Raw genomic sequence first — 19,025 nt, 5'->3', positions numbered from 1 at the left:
ATTCTAAGCTATTATACTATTATCCACTATATCCTATTATGCCACTTTACTGGATACCTCTAAACTGTACCACTCACTACTCCACTGTGCCATTTTACAATTTATGCTATACCACTATGGCCCACTATGCCAGTGTACGTGACTATACTCTACGCAACTCCATTGTACTGAAATGCACTATAAGCCAATGTACTGTACCCAATCAACGGTATGCAATTTCACTTTACAAGAGTACATTCTGCGCCGCTCCACTAAATCACAGATCACTGTTCATTAATACAGTCTACCCTTCTATAATTAATTAACCGTATTGAGTTGTTCGCCAATGTAATGTATGCTACTCCACTATATAGCACTTCTCTGTACCTCTAAACAGGTAACCGCACTAAACTCTAACTTTATTACACTATACACTATTGCACTGCACCGTATTACACTCTGCCTCACAGTATATTGCTTGGTACCACGGCATTGTATGGCACTCTAATATACGCAATTTATGCAACTTAACTTTACAAGTTTACACTGTACAACACTCAAACATTTATGTAAGCTCACTGTACACCACTGAACAGTACTCCACTCTACTCTATAGCACTCCAGTATACCCTGCTCCAGTGTACACTATTTCAATTTACGCCACTCCACTGTACCACACTCAACTTGAAGAACCAGAACCTTTTGGGCCTGGCGGCGCAGGCCCAAAAGAGACACGGGACACTCTGTTGGCGTTAGAAGATTGGATTTATTTAGCTGCAGCTAGTACAGTTATCCTAGAAGTACACAAAGTAGGTCCTCAGGAGACTGCCACTTCACTCTGCGGTGCATCGCGTTAAATACTATACAATGACACAATCATTAATAAAATGCACTCCCAGAGCATACAAGAAAGAGCCAATAAGGAAAGTTGGAAAACAAGGCGGAACCAATAGGAAAGGTTTGAAAACAGAAATATCAGATGACTCGAAGAGACCTCTCCTCTAACTGTGTTTGTCACCCCACCCTCAAGCTAATACATTAACAGATTCATAACTAACTTGCAGGTGGCGAGATACGTTTGTGTGTGTTGGAGGACAGTTGTGAAACGAGAGAATATTAGCAGGAGACAGTGAAGGCCAGTCGATAAGATAAAGTCAGGAAAGAATAGTGTGAGCCAACAGATAGTTGAGACGCGGATTAGAAAAGCCAGACAGGGATTAGTGTACTCAGCTAGTTCTAACACCAGCTTTGCAAATAGAGGACGAGGGCGTATTTCGACACCGGGCTACAGAAAAAGCAGAATAGACTTTGTTCGCCGTGCTGCCTGAGTGATGGCAACACAAAATGGCGGCGGGCCACAAAATGGCGGGTCGATTCGATCGTGATCGAAAATCGAAGTTCCTCAGACCCTCCTTTTGCCAGAACTCAGGCAAGATAGACCCATGTTAATCTGAGTCCACGTCAATAGCCATGAGGTCATCGAGCTGTTGCTGTAACATCATTCTTATGTTTTCTGTTACTTGTGGTTTGGGTTTTGGTATGCACATAATAGCACAAAGATCACAGATAGCGGGACCACAGTGCATACAAAGGCAACAGGAAAATATAATGGTCAGGATTATACCAAGGAACGTCAATGCTTTCCAACCCCATTTGGACAGTAGTCCCCAAAACCATTCCGTTAAAGACCAAGCTCCTTCATCCTGATGAATAGACTCAGAGATTATGTGCAACTTGGAGATAGCTTGGTATACTGTCGGAGCGTCATTAGGTATGAAAATACAGCAACTTGACCCAATCAATTTGCATACTCCACCACGATCAGCAAGAACAAAGTCTAAGGCAATTCGATTTTGCAATGTCATAAGACGATCCGCCTGTAGTTCTGCCGTGTTGTTACTTAAGGCTCCTACAGTGATGTCTATTGTAGTCTCTACGACACGGACTAATTGCCTTATATTTCTGCTGTTAGCCATTGAACCCCAGAAGGGAAGAAAACCTTTAAGGAAATCTCCTCCCTCTTGTCCTGCTGTGTCCTTTGAATCAATAATCCCTCTGCCGTATCGGGCTCGGTGATGATTTGCAGATTTGCAGAAGCGGTGTAAGTAGGGGGAAGAAGAAAGGCTATATAACAAGTACCAGAGAAACCCGTTGGTAACCAAGTATAAGCTCTATCATAGCAGATGAAATAAGTGCCTTGAGACGGCACTAGAGGAGGCGAGTTCTGAGAGGAATAAACGTACGTGTAGGAGCAGTTATTCCTTTGTATAGTGTCAGAAGGGCGATCATTTATCTGTAAGCAGAAGTTACCCTGATGTGGTATAGTCCAAATCGGCGAGGACTTTCCTTTTCCAACCTTACTACTGAGACTAGACATATATTGGGTGACGTTCCAATTAGTGTATGCTTTTCTTTCGTCAATGGGAATTTTACTATTCTCCATGATTTTAGCCATAACTACCATACCCTTAATCAAAGAACTATGACTAAAATCCGGATAATTAATATGTGAACTAACAGATCGTCTGAATTTGCTTTGATAAGCATTAGAGAAAATGACGAAGTAAGCCCAAGCAGAACCCTCATAAGAAAAAGGGAGAACTAGATATGGCATTCCTTTCTCTGTGGTATGTGGCATAAGACCACACACCCAACAATCAGTTGTATTAACCACTAATTGGTGCTGATGTAATAGCTGGATAAAGGAATTGTTATAATACTCGGTTCTTCTGACAAGTTCATGTGAAGGAAGAGTATGAAAGAGGTGTGGAGAGATAGTAGAAGAAGGCAAAGAGGAAGAAGGGGAGGCATCTTTTGGCTGAAAAGCATAAATTATCCAATTAATAATCGCCAAAACAATACATAATGATATAATAACACATAAAGTTATACTAAAATGACTGTACATTATTTTACAGGATGCTTTCTTCATTTCATCTCTTCTTTCTTTATCACCTAGTGTAGTTTACATCTTACTAATGGATGCTCACGGCAATCTTCCTCAATCACACAAGTCACGATGTACCACCGTCCTATGACACTGAAGATCCTGCAGGCCTACTGCCACTACTCAGGTCGTGACCTAGACTCCTACCGTGACCCTGCAACCGGGACAGAATACTACACAAGAGAGAAAAGAGTCTTAAATGTTCTTTGGTCTCGGTCTTAAATTATATCGTTCTTTCCCTGGAACATTCTGATCTTGGAACAATGTTTGTGGTTCAGTCGTATCCAAGCGAGGATGCGATGGAATTGCTTCCTGTAGAATGTCGTCGTCCTCTTTCTCAGACAGTGTCCCACTCAGGTGTGCATCGCTGAAGGGTACAAATCGTGGAACTCTTTCACTTTCACAGTCACCAACACCTCTGCGTACCCATTGATCGTAAGGCAAAGGCAAAGGCACTTTCTTACAATGCACACCGTGAATCCAATTTTTCTTTCCTTCGACTTTAACTGCTGTTCTTGTTGTAAGAAGGACCATTCGAGGCTCCCGCCATCTGGGTTCCAAATAGCTGGACCTCTGAAAATTCTTCACGCACACCCAGTCACCTGGTCGGATGGAGTGACCTGGGTCTGTGGAAGCCTCCGGCAGAGCACTCTGAACCTGTTGATGAAGAACACGCAATTTAGTCATAAGGTCATGCAGATAGTCAATCAACATTGGATATGGCAAGTCTGAGAATTTCTTAGGGCGAGGGATTCCCCATACGTTAGCCGGATGGCCAAACACCACCTCGGGTTAACTCCCAACCGAGAGTGTACGGCAGTTCCTGTGGATAGCAGAGCTAACGGCAAAGCATCGGGCCAATTGAGTCCTGTACTTGCTTGAACCTTTGCTAACTTTAATTTCAAGGTTCCGTTGTAACATTCTACTAAACCCGCTGACTGTGGATGATTTGCCGCGTGGAACTTTTGCTTGATACCAAGACCTGCACAAACTTTCTGCATGACTTGGCCAACAAATTCGCTCCCATTGTCACTCCAGACAATGCGCGGCAAACCAAACCTGGGGAAGAATTCTTTTAGAAGGATTTTAGCTGTGGATAGGGCTGTGTTATCTTTTAGAGGGTATGCTTCTATCCATCTCGAAAAGGCGCATACTACCATCAGAACATATTTGAGGTTGTTGCATCGCTCCATATGAATATAATCGATTTGCAACACCTCAAATGGGTATGTCGGAGGAGCAAATTAACCTGCTGGAGTTGGGGTTCCCTTTCCCGGGTTGTACATTAAACAAACAATACAGTGCTTTACTACATTGTCTGCACATTTTGGGATACTTTCATTCTGCCACACTGGAGCCAGAAGTTTACAAATGCCTTTTGCACTTAAGTGGGCTGGACCATGTGCCATAGTAACCACTGGGAGAACATAGGCATCTGGTAACAGCCAACGTTGATGTTGATAGTTCCATCCAACAACCCATCTCATCTAACATTCCCGTACTTTCTTTCCACTTGCTCATCTCCCTCTCTGATGCCTCTTTCTGAATCGCTATTACACTTTCCACTGTATTCTCACACATTCCTCTCTCTCTGACCCAATTCGCAGGACCTGCCACATACATTCGACTCGTTAAATCTCTCGCTGTCTTCTTTGCTATTTCGTCTGCAAATGCATTTCCTCGACCAACATCATCCGTAATCTTTTTGTGTGCACTACACTTCACTATCGCTATTTGGGTGGGTAAGGCAAGTGATTCGAGGAGATCAGTCACCAACTGACCATGTTGTATTTTGGTGCCATGTGAAGTGAGAAAACCCCTCTCCTTCCAGAGACGCCCAAAATTGAATGCTACACCAAAAGCGTATTGGCTGTCAGTGTATACGTTCACTCTTTTCCCTTTCGATAATACACAAGCTCTTGTTAATGCTATCAATTCTGCTGCTTGCACTGAATTGTGGCTAGTGCGTGCAGTTTCCACAATCGTATGTAAAGTAGTTACAGCATAGGCTGAAACTATATCTCCATTAGGCATTTGAAAGCAAGAACCATCTACCCATAGAGTTCCATCCGGATTCTCTAGCGGTGTGTCTCTCAGGTCAATTCTTCCTTTTGTCTCTTCCTCAGTATGGAAGAAACAATCATGCTGGTCCTCAACATTCTCCTCATTTGGAAGGGGCAACAAAGTAGCTGGGTTTAGGGTATTACATCGTTTGATGTGTATGTGACTAGCCAACAGCGTCAGCTCGTATCCAGTTAGACGAGCACTCGTAAGATGCTGTGTTTTCATTCTGTTTAGCAAAGTATCCGCTGCATGTGGCACCATGACAATGAGAGTGTTATCCAACACTACTCCAGCAGACTGTCGGATAGAAATTGCTGCTGCTGCTGTCGCTTTGAGACAACTGGGTAATGCTTTAGCTACGGGATCTAACGTAGCCGAAAAATAAGCACATGGCCGCTGTTTGTCTCCAAATTTTTGCTCTAAAACTGACAATGCACAACCTTCTCTCTCATGCACATAAAGTGTAAAAGGCTTACTGTAATCTGGAGTACCTAGTACAGGAGCAGAACACGGAGCGGTACGTAAGTCAGTAAAACTCTTTTGGCACTCATCAGTCCAAGGAAGGGGCTGAGGCGTATCTTTTAAAGTGAGTGCCAACAAAGGTTTAGCAATTAGAGAGAAGTTAGGGATCCACTGTCTACAATAGGAAGTAATACCCAGAAAGGCACGTACTTCCCTTTATGTGGATGGTACAGACATTCGCAAAATCGCCTGAATTAGTTCTGGTGTCAATCGTCGTCCCTCCTTTGATAGGAGATGACCCAAGTAGGTAACCTCTCGACAAAAATTTTGTAGTTTAGAAGGTGAAACCTTGTGATTCAGTTTAAACAAGTGGCGTAACAATGCAACAGTGACATCTTTGCAGATATCTTCTGAATCAGCGGCGACTAATAAGTCATCCATATATTGGATAAGAGCAGCACCAGACGGCAAGTGATAAGTATCAAGATGACATTTTAAAGCTTGGCTGTAAATAGAGGGACTTTCACAATAGCCCTGAGGTGCGCGCTTAAACCGGAAGCTTCGGCCACCAAGAGAGAAACCAAAAATGTCCCTACTCTCTTCTGCAATGGGAATACTAAAGAAGGCATTCTTTAGATCGATAATAGAAAACCAAGTCGCTGTGGAAGGTATCATGGTCCACAAAGCAGTGATATCTGTAACAACAGGAAATTGTGGAATCACAATTTTGTTTACTTCTCGCAGATCAATTACAAAACGATACACAGGAGGCTGAGAAGGATCAGTGCGTTTAAGAACAGGAAGAATAGGACTATTGCATGTATTACCTCTTGTTTCTTCAACCACACCCTTCCGAATCAAGTCATGAATGATTCCCAAAAGCGCTTTCTCACCTTCTGTAGAAATTCTATATTGTGGGATGCGCAGTAATTCAACATTGGGCTTGAAAGTGACAACATAAGGCGGAATCTCAAGACAACCCACATCGTTCGGACCCGTGGCCCAAAGTGCTGTTGGAAAAGAAAGTAATTCAGCTGGAAACTGATCTTTGGACAAATACATTGGGGAGACCAATTTCTGTCCTAGAGTAAGATGTACGCCAGAAGGAGAACAATATATGGTAGCATGCATTCTTTTCAATAGGTCTAGACCCAACAGATTCTCACCGCAACCATTCGTTAACAGTAGTGGAGCTTCCAGATCATAAGGACCAACTGAAATAGGCAAAGGGCAAGAAACTGGATTGCGAACAAGGGCGCCAGAAAATCCTACGGAAATATTTGTTAAGCCAGACAAAGTTGCCCCAGGGAGTTTAGAGTGAATGATAGAACTTCTCATTGCTCCAGTATCCAGAAGAAATGGCTCTGAAACACCCATTGTAGTGACGTTAACATAAGGTCCATTTTGATCTACTGGGATTGGCACAACTCCCTTACTTTGTCCATGGCTGTCCTAGTTAGCATGAAGACTCTCATTCTCACCCTCAACATAATGGTCTTCATTGTAATACTGTGTAGATCTCACAGTTTGCTGATCAAAGTGGTTCACAGAATTGGGAGAAGGAAGGGCACGCTGTTCTTGAGTCAACACACCTCGACCTCTACCTCTGTTTGCTGACTGGAGGCCAGCACGACCTCGTGGAGCAGATAACGCTCCATTGCGCTGCAATAAAACCGGACAACTATTCTTAAAATAACCTTCCTCTCTACAATAGGCACATTGATTAGGACCTAACAAAGGTCGCGGATTGTATGGCTCAGATTTTTGATACAACTTCTGAACCTGCGGGGGCTGCTGAATTTGAGGCTGAGCCTAACGTGGCGGATAGGCTTGTTGCAAGAGAACCTTCGTTTTTAAATCTTTCGTCTTTTTCTCTTGCTTTTCTTTTTCTTCTTTGTCCCTATTCTCATAATATTGCGCAGTAGCCAGTATCTGAGCAGAAGAAGAAACAGCCCATGAACTTTCTGAATCTTTTAATTTGTGTGACAGCTCGGGAAGCAAATTAAATACAAATTTGTCCACGAATAATCACTGACCACCCTCTGTAGCCATATCTTGACCACTGTGGTCGATAAATGTCTCCTCGAAACAAGTAAAGAAGTCAGAGACACTTTCATCTTTCTTTTGTTTGCATGCTGCTAGTTTATCCCAGTTAACTCTCAGTGCAGGCATCATAGTTTTCATTAACGTAATGATTCTACCAGGGAGTTCCGAGATCAAAGCGTCAGGCTTTGCGCCACCCACTTGGTCTCTATCTGTATTAGTTATAGCATCCCAAGTAGCACCTAGTTCCTGTGCGTGATCCTCTCTACGAATCTTAGCCCATATTGTCTGTGGGACTACATTTCCCATTAGCATGTCAATATCTGCTAGGTTCATAATACAAGCATCAACTGTCTGTGATAGCTCTTTGTAGTAACCTGCAGGGTTCTTACGAGGATCTGGTAGAGTCTGCTTAAGGGCCAAAGCTTCAGATCTCTTCCATGGGACATGTACCCATATACATTGGAAATTAGCAGGAATAGGTGCATTACCACCTACTCCTGGAACCTCTTCTTTCCATACTGGAGGAACTTCTCTCATAGGATAATTTTTCGACGTCAGTTTAACCGACGGATCGGAATCAAGGAAAATCTGAGAAAACAAAAAGGATCTATAAGAGATAAGCGTCCTTACAGCTTCCTTAACCTTAGAACCCACAATAAGTCCTTTTTCAAAATCAGTCTGAATATTTAACAGATCTTGTGAGACCGGACTCAAACTCACATCTTCCCATTCTTTGATGCGAATATCGCACATTACATTGAAAGCATATCTTTGCGTTGGCGCTTTCCATTGCAAAAAGGTAGGCATAATATCAAGCACACTGTATTGTGGACCCTTCTTGATCCATTTTCGTGCCAGAGAGTCTAACTTCTCTCGTTCCTCAAAATCTGGGAACTGACTGCGAGATTGTCTTCGAACAAAAGCCTGAGACACATTTAAAGCTCCAAAGAAAGGAGATAGACTACTAGTGACAGAGTCTGTGAGACGCTTACGCACAGACGGAGAATTAGACATAAGAATTGAAGACAGAGTATTAGGGGAACTGACAGGAGAAGAATGGATAACTGCAGGAGGAGCAGAAGGCAAAGGAGATCTAAGATCAGGAGATGAGGGCAAAGAAGTTGAGACTAACGGTAAAACCGGCAAGGGCGGTAATACTGGAGGAGGCAAATGCGGAAGAGCCGGAACAGGCAGAAGTACCACTGGCGGCTGAACAGGCTGTAACGGCTGAGGTACATTGGCATTTTGTGCATAGGGCGGAGGCAACCTTAATAAGTGGGACATTAGGGGATCTTCTTCTATATCTTTCTTATTATCAGAAGGAGAAACAGGCAACACCGGATAGCATTTATCTATCGCCATACGATGTTGTCTTTCTGAAATTTCAGCCGCATTATCAACTTCATCATTTTTTAACTGTTGGGCAGGCTGTATAATTGTCATACCATGTGCTTTCCTATCTCGTTTTGCTTGTTTAATTTCTTTCTGTTTGGCTTCCTTACGCCAAAGGCGGAAAGAGTCAAACATTGCCGGCCGGGCTTTTCTTTTGAATAAAACTGCTTCCAAATTATCTAGCACATCAGGATCAAAACTACCATTTTCTGGCCATTTGAGAACACCATCTTTCTTCGTGTATCGGGTCCATGTCTCGTTAAAGGCAATGGGGCCGATACCATGTTTTGAATAGAGCTCATATGTGGGAGTTCCAACCGAAGGAATCGGACAAGAGTCCTCAAGTCGGGAATCCCTATTACAACCAAGACAACAAATTCTTCCAAACTTAGTCAGACCAGGCATCTCGAGATGTCTCGTCTGTTCACAAACTTCAAGGGAGTAAAACTCAGTTTACGCAGCACAAATGCACTTACCCTCTGCTTTATCTTTTGCAAAAGTTAAATCTAAGAACCCAAAGAAATCAATCAAACAACCAAAAATTGTGGGCGCGACCCACGAAAAAACTTAACTAAGGACGTCTTCTTCCACCAACAGAGGTCTGTCTAACGTCTCGCCTTACCATACATCATCAAAGGAAGGGCCAAAGCAGGGCGGCAGTCAGGGCAGCGGTCGTCAGTAGCCGTCAGGAAGGAGTAACCACGCTGCAAAAGACCTTCGGACCACTTTCGACATACAGGGGTCGCTTACGGTGGCTCGCGAACCCTCCGGAATTTTCTTGCGGGATTCCTCACGTACTTGGAGCAGAACCGGTACCACTGAAGCAGCCCCACGTTGGGCATCAGTTGAAGAACCAGAACCTTTTGGGCCTGGCGGCGCAGGGTACGCCCAAAGTCTCCGGAGTTCTCCTGCTTTGCTACACAGAGACACGGGACACTCTGTCGGCATTAGAAGATTGGATTTATTTAGCTGCAGCTAGTACAGTTATCCTAGAAGTACACAAAGTAGGTTCTCAGGAGACTGCCACTTCACTCTGTGGTGCATCGTGTTAAATACTATACAATGACACAATCATTAATAAAATGCACTCCCAGAGCATACAAGAAAGAGCCAATAAGGAAAGTTGGAAAACAAGGCGCAACCAATAGGAAAGGTTTGAAAACAGAAATATCAGATGACTCGAAGAGACCTCTCCTCTAACTGTGTTTGTCACCCCACCCTCAAGCTAATACATTAACAGATTCATAACTAACTTGCAGGTGGCGAGATACGTTTGTGTGTGTTGGAGGACAGTTGTGAAACGAGAGAATGCTAGCAGGAGACAGTGAAGGCCAGTCGATAAGATAAAGTCAGGAAAGAATAGTGTGAGCCAACAGATAGTTGAGACGCGGATTAGAAAAGCCAGACAGGGATTAGTGTACTCGGCTAGTTCTAACACCAGCTTTGCAAATAGAGGCCGAGGGCGTATTTCGACACCGGGCTACAGAAAAAGCAGAATAGACTTTGTTCACCATGCTGCCTGAGTGATGGCAACACAAAATGGCGGCGGGCCACAAAATGGCGGGTCGATTCGATCGTGATCGAAAATCGAAGTTCCTCAAACTGTACACCACTCCACTGTATGCTATTTCAGTACACGATATTCAATTTTAGGCCCCTAAATTGTACAACACACTAGTGTATAGCACTACATGCCACTACAATATATGCGAATACACTTTACAATATGTAGAGTTTGTCAACCCTCTTTACCACGCTCCAATGAATGCTATCCCACTGTATACTACTGCACTGTACTGCACTCTATGCCACTACAATAAATGCTACTCGATTGTATCTGAGTTCACTGTACCCCACTACACTGTAGGTGACTCCAATCTACGCCACTCCACCTTATGCCATTCCATTATACACTACTCCACAATACCTCACTCCACTTTACTCTACTTCACTATACCACAATATACTGTACCAGAGTACAGTTTGCAATAATATCTGCCAATATATTGTACCACGTTTGAATTAATTACACTCTACTTCACTAAACTAAACTGGACGAATATTAAAAGATTGTTCCTAACATTGTAAAAACCATTGAAATTCACAAACAAAATTAAGTTTACTGTAGAGTTGGTAGAACTTTGCATATTATATATAGAATTTAGAATGTTTGGGAAATGGATTCTCTGGTAGATTGAAGCAGGAGTGCATTGGAAAGCTGTCAGCTACAGGTAAACTATTGGACAGAATAAACTTGGATATTTATCTACCATGGGCCAGATGTAAGTAAATCTGAAATACCGATTTCTTAATTGCGAATTTTACCGATTCGCTATTAACAAGTCGGTATTTCCTATGTAGGTAAAGATTCGGTAAAAAATACCGAATCCTTAATATTCCTTATTACCGAATCGGTAATTGAGATTCGGTAATAAGGAATACCTACCCATTCATTACTATGGGCTTGGAGGCCCATAGGAATGAATTTGAAGACATTCGCTATTAGCGATTTGGTATTACTGAATCGCTAATAGTGGGAGCACTTTCAAGGGTGCCAGGGTGTCAAAAGGACACCCTGTTGCACCCCTGAAATGTGCATGTGTGCACATGTGGCACACATACATGCCCTAAGGGCATGAATGCGTACCACATGGCACTTAACAAAAAACAAAAAAGTGATTTTTTAAAGGAAATCGGTAATTACCACCAACTTAAAATTGGTGGTAATTACTGATTTCTTAAGGCTCAAAAGCACTCTTTAATGTGCTTCCTACATTGCATTTAAGGAATCGTCTTAAATGCAAGGGCAATTAGGAATCGGTATTTACCGATTCCTTATTTGCCGATTCCTTACCTACATTAGGAATGGCTAAATACCGGTCGGTAACGCTGAAATTTACCGAATTTCAGCGTCACCGACTGGTATTTAGCCACCTACATCGGGCCCTATATCTTTGGTGAGTCTTTACAGTACCCTTAAGTTATAGTTAAGAAAACCTTATTTAGGTTTGTATACATTAGAAATTCTACAATTATAGTTAACACTTACTTTATGATTTGTGTACCACTTATTCACTTATTTCTATCTTATTTGTGCACTGCCAAACACACCTTTATACTCCACTTTCATGTTACTGTATGTCACATATATAACTCACATTTATACTTATGCATCACCTTCCAATTAATATAATTTGTTCATTTTGTACAAGTCTAGTTACCTCAGTCACGACACAACATTAACTTTAACTTATCACTGTACCATGCACTGTGTTCTGGCTAATACCATTTCAGATGTCATACTGCAATAATTTTATATGCTTAAACTTAGGTAATTTCCAAGGGTACAGGCAATGCATGGAGAAGGGGAAACACTGTGGTGATGCTGCAGTTGATTACTAAGGAGTTAACAGACAAACAGCTGCTGACCTTCAAAGTGCATGTCTTACTCTGCATGTCACAATGTTTTACTCACACAAATGAGAAAGCTGCTTGAGAAGTCATGGAATATGTTGCCTCATTTTAGCTTTCTGGAACATTAACTATAAGTTCTAAGACAGTTTTACAACTCTGATTCCAACGAGATGTCATTCAGCTGTGCATTAGAATTCTGTACTGAAGCTGGTCCAGCAGGTCCTGCTTGAAATCTGTGACATCGATCCAGTGGTGTGTGACCTGCTGCTGGGTCAATACCAAACCGGCAAAGCGGTCCATCCTTCACTGCACTTGCCCTGGTGCGCCTTCCTTTCCTGGAAGGTGCAGCCCTTTCCATGGCTGCTTTCTTTCACAAAAAAACAAAAACAAAGGGGATGAGGGACGGAGTGTTGAACATTGCAATCACTCACCCCCAGTCCACTGATCTGGGTTTAATCCATCATCATTCTTTAGCTCACTCCGCCACCCCAGTTCAGACACGGCCATATGCAAATCAGTCTGACCCTGTGCCTCATGGGAACAGTCCAGCCTGAACTGCTAAGCCATGTCTTCTCTGGACAGGCTTAGCAGTTCGGGCTAGAAGATGGTGAGTTTAGCACAGCAAATTGTTCATTGATGCCATATGTAGGAAAAAATCTGATTTTTTTTTTATCTGAGGCACTTTTTTCCTCTTTTCCCCCAAATACTCAAAATGTAGCTATATTTTGCTCATGTTCCCTCCAAGAGAATCCACAAACCCTGGGTAGCTTTAGGATCTCCAGGATGTTGAAAAAAAGGATGCAAATGTCGACATGGATACCTTCTGTGGAAAAAAGTTATAGAGCCCTAAACGAGAACTTCCCCAAAAAGCCAAAAAAGGGCTCAGCACTAGTGCAAGGAGTAAGTATAGGGCAAAGGCCCAAAAGTTAAGTGTTTAAGTAGTTTTGCAGATTTAATGGTCTCGGATCCATAGATTATTTATGCCTTTCAGCAGTAGCACTTGATATATCATGCATTATGAATATTTAGTGGCTAGACCAATTCAGCTGTTCTCTATTATTTGATGTTAATGCAACTCTCATTAGGTTAGTATATTCTAGAAAAGGAGCAGTTGTGCTGGCTTCCTGAGGTTCTTCCCTTCATTGACATCAATCTTTTGTTAATTCCTTTTCTTTGCCTCAGTGAAGGGCTTCAGAGATCTGATTTCCTCAAGAAGAACTTCCACAGCCAAGGAAGGTTAAAACTTCAGCGGAGAAAGTTGAGCTTTCTTAGGACACTTAATTGAAACATAGAGTAGGAATACCAGAAGAAGGAGACTTAAGTAAATGCTAGATAACTGTGGCCTAGAAGGCTCCATAACCAGATGATCCATGCTATGGCTTTAATTAGGTAAAATTAGTAACTGAGTTTAGACCAGCCAAACTAAATGTAGTGGTGCACTTTGAGCCTCTTTGTCCCACAGATAAAGTACAGAGTGCGAAGAGTAGGGAGACAAGATCCAACCAGAAATTAATGTTTTGGAGCATTCACAGTCTAAAAACATTAAATACGGCAAGAAGACCCAAGAAAGTCATATTAAATAGGTTGAGTACAGAGTGAAACTATGAACAAATGAAGACTTTTGGGGCAGATTCATATGTTGGCTTAAAGGGTATTCCATCGCAATGGCAACAAGGTATCCTTGCCACAAACATAATGGTCTGTTCACCTGATTTAGATGAGACGGGAACCACAGGTTTAGCAATGATGGTAACTACTCCTTTACTGCTATAGCCAAACCTCTCCAGTGGCCCGACGGCTTAAGGGCCATCATAGATATGGCTAAATGCCCACCATGCCAATCAGGATGGGCTGACACATAGCCTTTTGTTTTACTGTTTGTAACCGACAGGCAAACCCTAGTGCAGGCGGACAGTTAAATGCTAAGAACGTCCCCCACACCATTGGAGATGGCTCTCATGGAAAGGGGAGCCTTATATTTTTTGTTTTTAAGAAAACCTGTTTTGGGATTTTCTTTTTCAAAAGAAAAAATGAAAACAATCTCCAAAATGCAGTGGCAGGAACCACTGTGATGATGGTTCCTGACAATGTATTATGATTGACCGACTGCATATCAGTTATTTATCAGTGGAGGATAGGCCTGTGCGGTGAACTCCTCTCTGTTCATGGAGTGTGTGGAGTTTTCTGAGCTCCAAGCTCTGCAGAGCTTGCAAATTGCATAAAACTCCACTCCGCTCAGCTGAGTTTTTTCCCTGCTCGAGCTTGCCTACCATAAGTTGGCGAGCAGGAGATGCCGCTCGGGTAGAAGTTTGATCCGAGCAGCAGGAAGATCAGCACAAACTGCAGGTCGCGCCGCACTCCACCACTTGCGGAACTCCGCTGAGTTTTCTTGTCAGGCATAGTGGTGGACATTCCCTCTGCCAGGAGCATGGAGTAATTTAGTCCGTCCCCTTATGGAACAATTGGCTGTCTGCCAACTTATAAATTAGGCCCTCTGTCTTGAAAAGTCTTTTCCTGAGTGACACTACTGTAGCAGACCTGACCAGAATTATACTGCCATGACCAGGCAGGAAAATTGTATAAATATTAGGATGTTGAAAAAATAATCTAATATTGAAAATTGAGTCACGCAAAATTGCTGCATAAGTCTTCGGGACTGCAGAGGTTGGAGTAAGTAATAGCCAAGGAAACAAAATGGTAGTCAAATCTGTGAGAGAATTGCCCCACTCCACTCTAAAAGGCAGGAATGGGAGTACCTGGGAAAGAAATGTTAGCCACATACCCTTCCTTAGAGCAGGAGTTACAATACATTTCTTCATATCTTCTGATCAAAAGCCTCCCGCTTTTGGTCAGGAAAGGCTGTTACGTGCAAAGTTGCCTCCTCAGTGCCTTGGCCTCACCTCTCTTAGACATGTTTTAAACATGGTTCCTTAGTACGATCATACAATATACATTAATAATATAACAGGGCAAAGCATGATATGAATTGGCATGGGAGCAAGCATATGAATAATGATTTTCAGAACCATACAGAGATTTGGCAAAATATTAATACTGTTGTTTCTTTCTTGTCTTGTTTTATCTTTATTACACATCTTGATGATTATTAAACCTCCTGCTTTTCTTTTAGCCACAGAAATGAAGGCCGGACCACTTCTGATGGAGAATGTCACTTCGCTCGTCTTCCCTAAAAGTACCACCACACAGTTTATGAGACCAAAGAGGGTACAATGTGAAGTCCTTCCAGATGTTATGAATTCATTGAAAATATTGTCTCTGTTGTTCTTTAGCCTTGCATTTCTCCTCGGTGTGACAGGTAATGGCCTGGTCATCTGGATCACTGGCTTCAAAATGAAGACTACAGTCAACACAGTGTGGTTCTTGAATCTAGCTATTGCTGATTTCATCTTCACTTTCTTTCTGCCCATTAGCATTGCCTACACGGTCATGGACTACCACTGGCCTTTTGGAACATTTTTGTGCAAGATTAACAGTGCAGTAGGAATACTCAACATGTTTGCCAGTATCTTTTTTCTTGTGGTCATCAGTGTTGATCGCTGCTTGATGGTGGTCTATCCAGTCTGGTCACAGAATCATAGAACCCCTAGAGTGGCCACCGTGGTGGCCTTGAGTACCTGGATTCTTGCTCTTGCTATGAGTTCCCCTGCTCTTGCTTTCCGTGATACTTTAAGAACAAGAAGAAACAAGACACTCTGTTATAACAACTATGCCTTCTCTACTAACTTCAGTGATCCTCAAATAGCATCCCTGAAGAAGATGAGAAACACTGCTATGACCTTCACCAACTTCCTATGTGGATTCCTCTTCCCTTTTATTATTATTTTTGTGTGCTATGGTATCCTCATCCATAGGTTGAGAAGAAACCAACGAGCCCGGAGTAGCAAACCTTTCCGAATTATGTGCGCAGTGGTGTTGTCATTTTTCTGCTGCTGGCTTCCAAACCACATTTTCTTACTGTTAGGAAAGGGCCTTCACCGAGAAAGTAGTTGTCTTGCGTTGCAGGTTTTCATGATTGGCTCTCCGGTGGCAGTCAGCCTTGCCTATTTCAGTAGCTGCATTAATCCTGTCATTTATGCCTTCATTGTGAAAGATTTCAAGAAAATGTTGAGATCATCTGTCCTTTCAGTGCTTGAGAGTGCATTCAAGGAAGAGTCAGTCAATCCTCAGAGTAGATCCACATCTGTTCAGGAAGATGACAAAAACATGATGATGCCCCTGGAAACTAAATGAATGGAACTGCCAAGATAGGACATCATTTGAGTGGTCATAAATGCACTTACATTAACAATTTGAAAGCACTAGTGAATTACAGTTGTAACACCAACTATTGATATGCATATATTTAAGGGAATAAATAAAGTGCAAACATATCTACTATGAAACATAGTGCTGCATAAAGTTCAAGATAGAGGTAAAGAAAGAATACACTTATACAATTATGAATGGATACAGAATAAAACAAGCATTTGCAATGCAATAGGTCTCGCATTATTAAAAGTTGGCGCTTTTGGCATTGTAAATTACACTGTTTTTTAATTATATTTATTGTTTGCAGTGGAGTGCTAATTTGACATACATGCAATTACACACTGCAGGAGACAATCGGAAGAACACATATGGAAGAACTACCTGAATATTATATGCACGCTAAAGTTGAGAGCATTATGTTACAAGCAGCTAGCTAGACAGGGTGCTGCGAAAGAGGCTTGATATGCAGCAGTCAGCCAGCTGAGAGCTCTTGCACTCAAAACACCAGGCCAACACATCACCATGTGAGACACAGCGGAAGCGGCCTTTCAGCGATGTGAGCATCTGCACCCATAGACATGAGACTTGTGTGACCCTTAGGAAGGAGGTTTGTCCTGAAGAAGGTTTGTTGTAGTTCAGCTTAACCGAGGCCAACACAAAGAGAAACGTCCAAGCTTGACTCAAGTGGTTGTCTAAAAGTTAGTCACAATAAGGATTCTGCATATAATGCAGCACAAATAGTTGACACACTTATGGGACCGAATGACATGGAGATCACTTTGCTATTAAAGGTCATAATTAGTGCATTATGGGGCAATACAAAATATACACTTATGTTGCATCTATAAAAAAAAAAAAAAGCCGGTGTGTTGCCTTAATGACTGTATAAAGAATAGGAAATATATAAGTAACAACACAAAATCAGGCTGGAGGCTAACTCCTAAAACCTGTTGCTGAAATAATGACGTTTTTGTTGTAAAACAACCTTTTTTTTAAAAATCATCTTTTTTTAGTTTTAAAAAGCGCAAACTAGACGCAAGACATTGGGATACGAGCGCTTTACAGGAGCACTAGTTTTGTTAGAGAAGGACACATTCATTTTGGTAGGCACAGGGAGATTAAGTGATTTGCCCAGAGTCACAGGATGTTGAGCGTCGTTGCCCAGACTCAAACCCGGTTCCCCAGCTTCGAGGTGGACCCTTTAGTCGTAAGGCTACATCCTTTCTACAACATCTACAATTGATAAGCAGTTGGCATTAGTATTAAAACAACTATGTTGCAGAGCCATTTAAGTCACTAACAATGTAAATAAACACCACGTCTGAACTTTATTACATGCTGATTAAAGACAGCAGGAAAGGAACAAAATTGCCAAATGGTTTTAATTACTCACTGAGACTGCTATGTTACGATTAAAATAATGCAGTTAGTTAATAGATTTTACTATATTTCAGATATTTATGGGGTGTTAAACAAAGAAAACCGACATTTCATACTAAGACTGGAATTATGAGACCCAGAGACTCAAAAGAACTGTGGGGCATATCATCAAGTGCTTTATCTCCGCTTTTCTGGCTTTAAAAGCCAGAAAAGCGGAGATAAAACCAACGCCCTATCAGCAAGAGGGTGCTAACATGCGTATTCGCATGTTCGCACCCTTTTACACTACGCCTACCTTTGTATCTCTAATGAGATACAAAGTGGGCTTTCCTGACATACACTACATGTCAGGAGAGCAATAGCGCATCTTTGCGCTATCAGCAAGGATGCCCTTGCATTTTAGCAGACGTTAGTTTTTAGAGAAAACTGCTGTTTTCTCCAAAAACTAACATCTGCTAAAATCCTGACTAAGCCACCCCTAACATTGGGGGTGGATTATGCTGATACGACCACAGGGTCATATCAGAAAGGTTATCGCCCTTTTGCAGGGAACATCGCTGGAAAACCAGCGATGTTCCCTGCAAAATGGCGATAACATAGCTATCTCGGGAATTTTTATCGCCCTGGAGCAGCGCATTGATGAGAAGGCGCTACCAGGGCGATAAAAAGCAGAGATAGCCAACGATAAGCAAATTATCGATTAGCACGGCCAGCGATAATTATCGCTGGCCGTTGCTGATATGGCCCTGTATCCTTTAAGGGCTGATAGATATAATGTTGACATGAAAAAACTGACATCACTGGTTACTTGGATCTGTCCTTGAAAGCACTACCATAAAATTGCCTTTAAAGCAAATAATTGAGGACCTTTCTTGTGTGCAATTAAGCACGGTATCAACATTGTTTATCTCCGAAGGAAAGAGTGGAAAAGTGCTGTGTCAACACCTCATTATTGGTAGATATGCACTACCCCAGCCACAAAGTACACCAGAACCGCAAGCTCGTTGGTGTAGCAGCAGGTAGCTGATGAAACAAAACAGACCAGGAGAGCAACCTCGCAGGGTCAGTAAAA

The 19,025-nt window shown here is 42.2% G+C and overlaps 1 protein-coding gene across 2 annotated transcripts in view; it reads left to right on the top strand.

Annotated features, from left to right (window-relative positions):
- The window catches only part of LOC146808958 (chemerin-like receptor 1), a 117,493-nt gene extending 99,565 nt beyond the window's left edge, over nt 1–17,928 (top strand). For both annotated transcript variants that reach the window (XM_085615755.1, XM_085615756.1), the window contains one exon: nt 15,435–17,928. In XM_085615755.1, the coding sequence (XP_085471881.1) occupies nt 15,443–16,555 (1,113 nt within the window). In that variant the 5' untranslated portion in view covers nt 15,435–15,442 and the 3' untranslated portion in view covers nt 16,556–17,928. The remainder of the gene's footprint in view (nt 1–15,434) is intronic.
- The last annotated feature ends 1,097 nt before the right edge of the window (nt 17,929–19,025 follow it).

The sequence above is a fragment of the Triturus cristatus genome, chromosome 7, assembly GCF_964204655.1.
Source record: "Triturus cristatus chromosome 7, aTriCri1.1, whole genome shotgun sequence".
Taxonomy (NCBI): domain Eukaryota; kingdom Metazoa; phylum Chordata; class Amphibia; order Caudata; family Salamandridae; genus Triturus; species Triturus cristatus.
The sequence above is the reverse complement of the archived record's forward strand: the minus strand, read 5'-3'. Positions and strand labels throughout refer to the sequence as shown.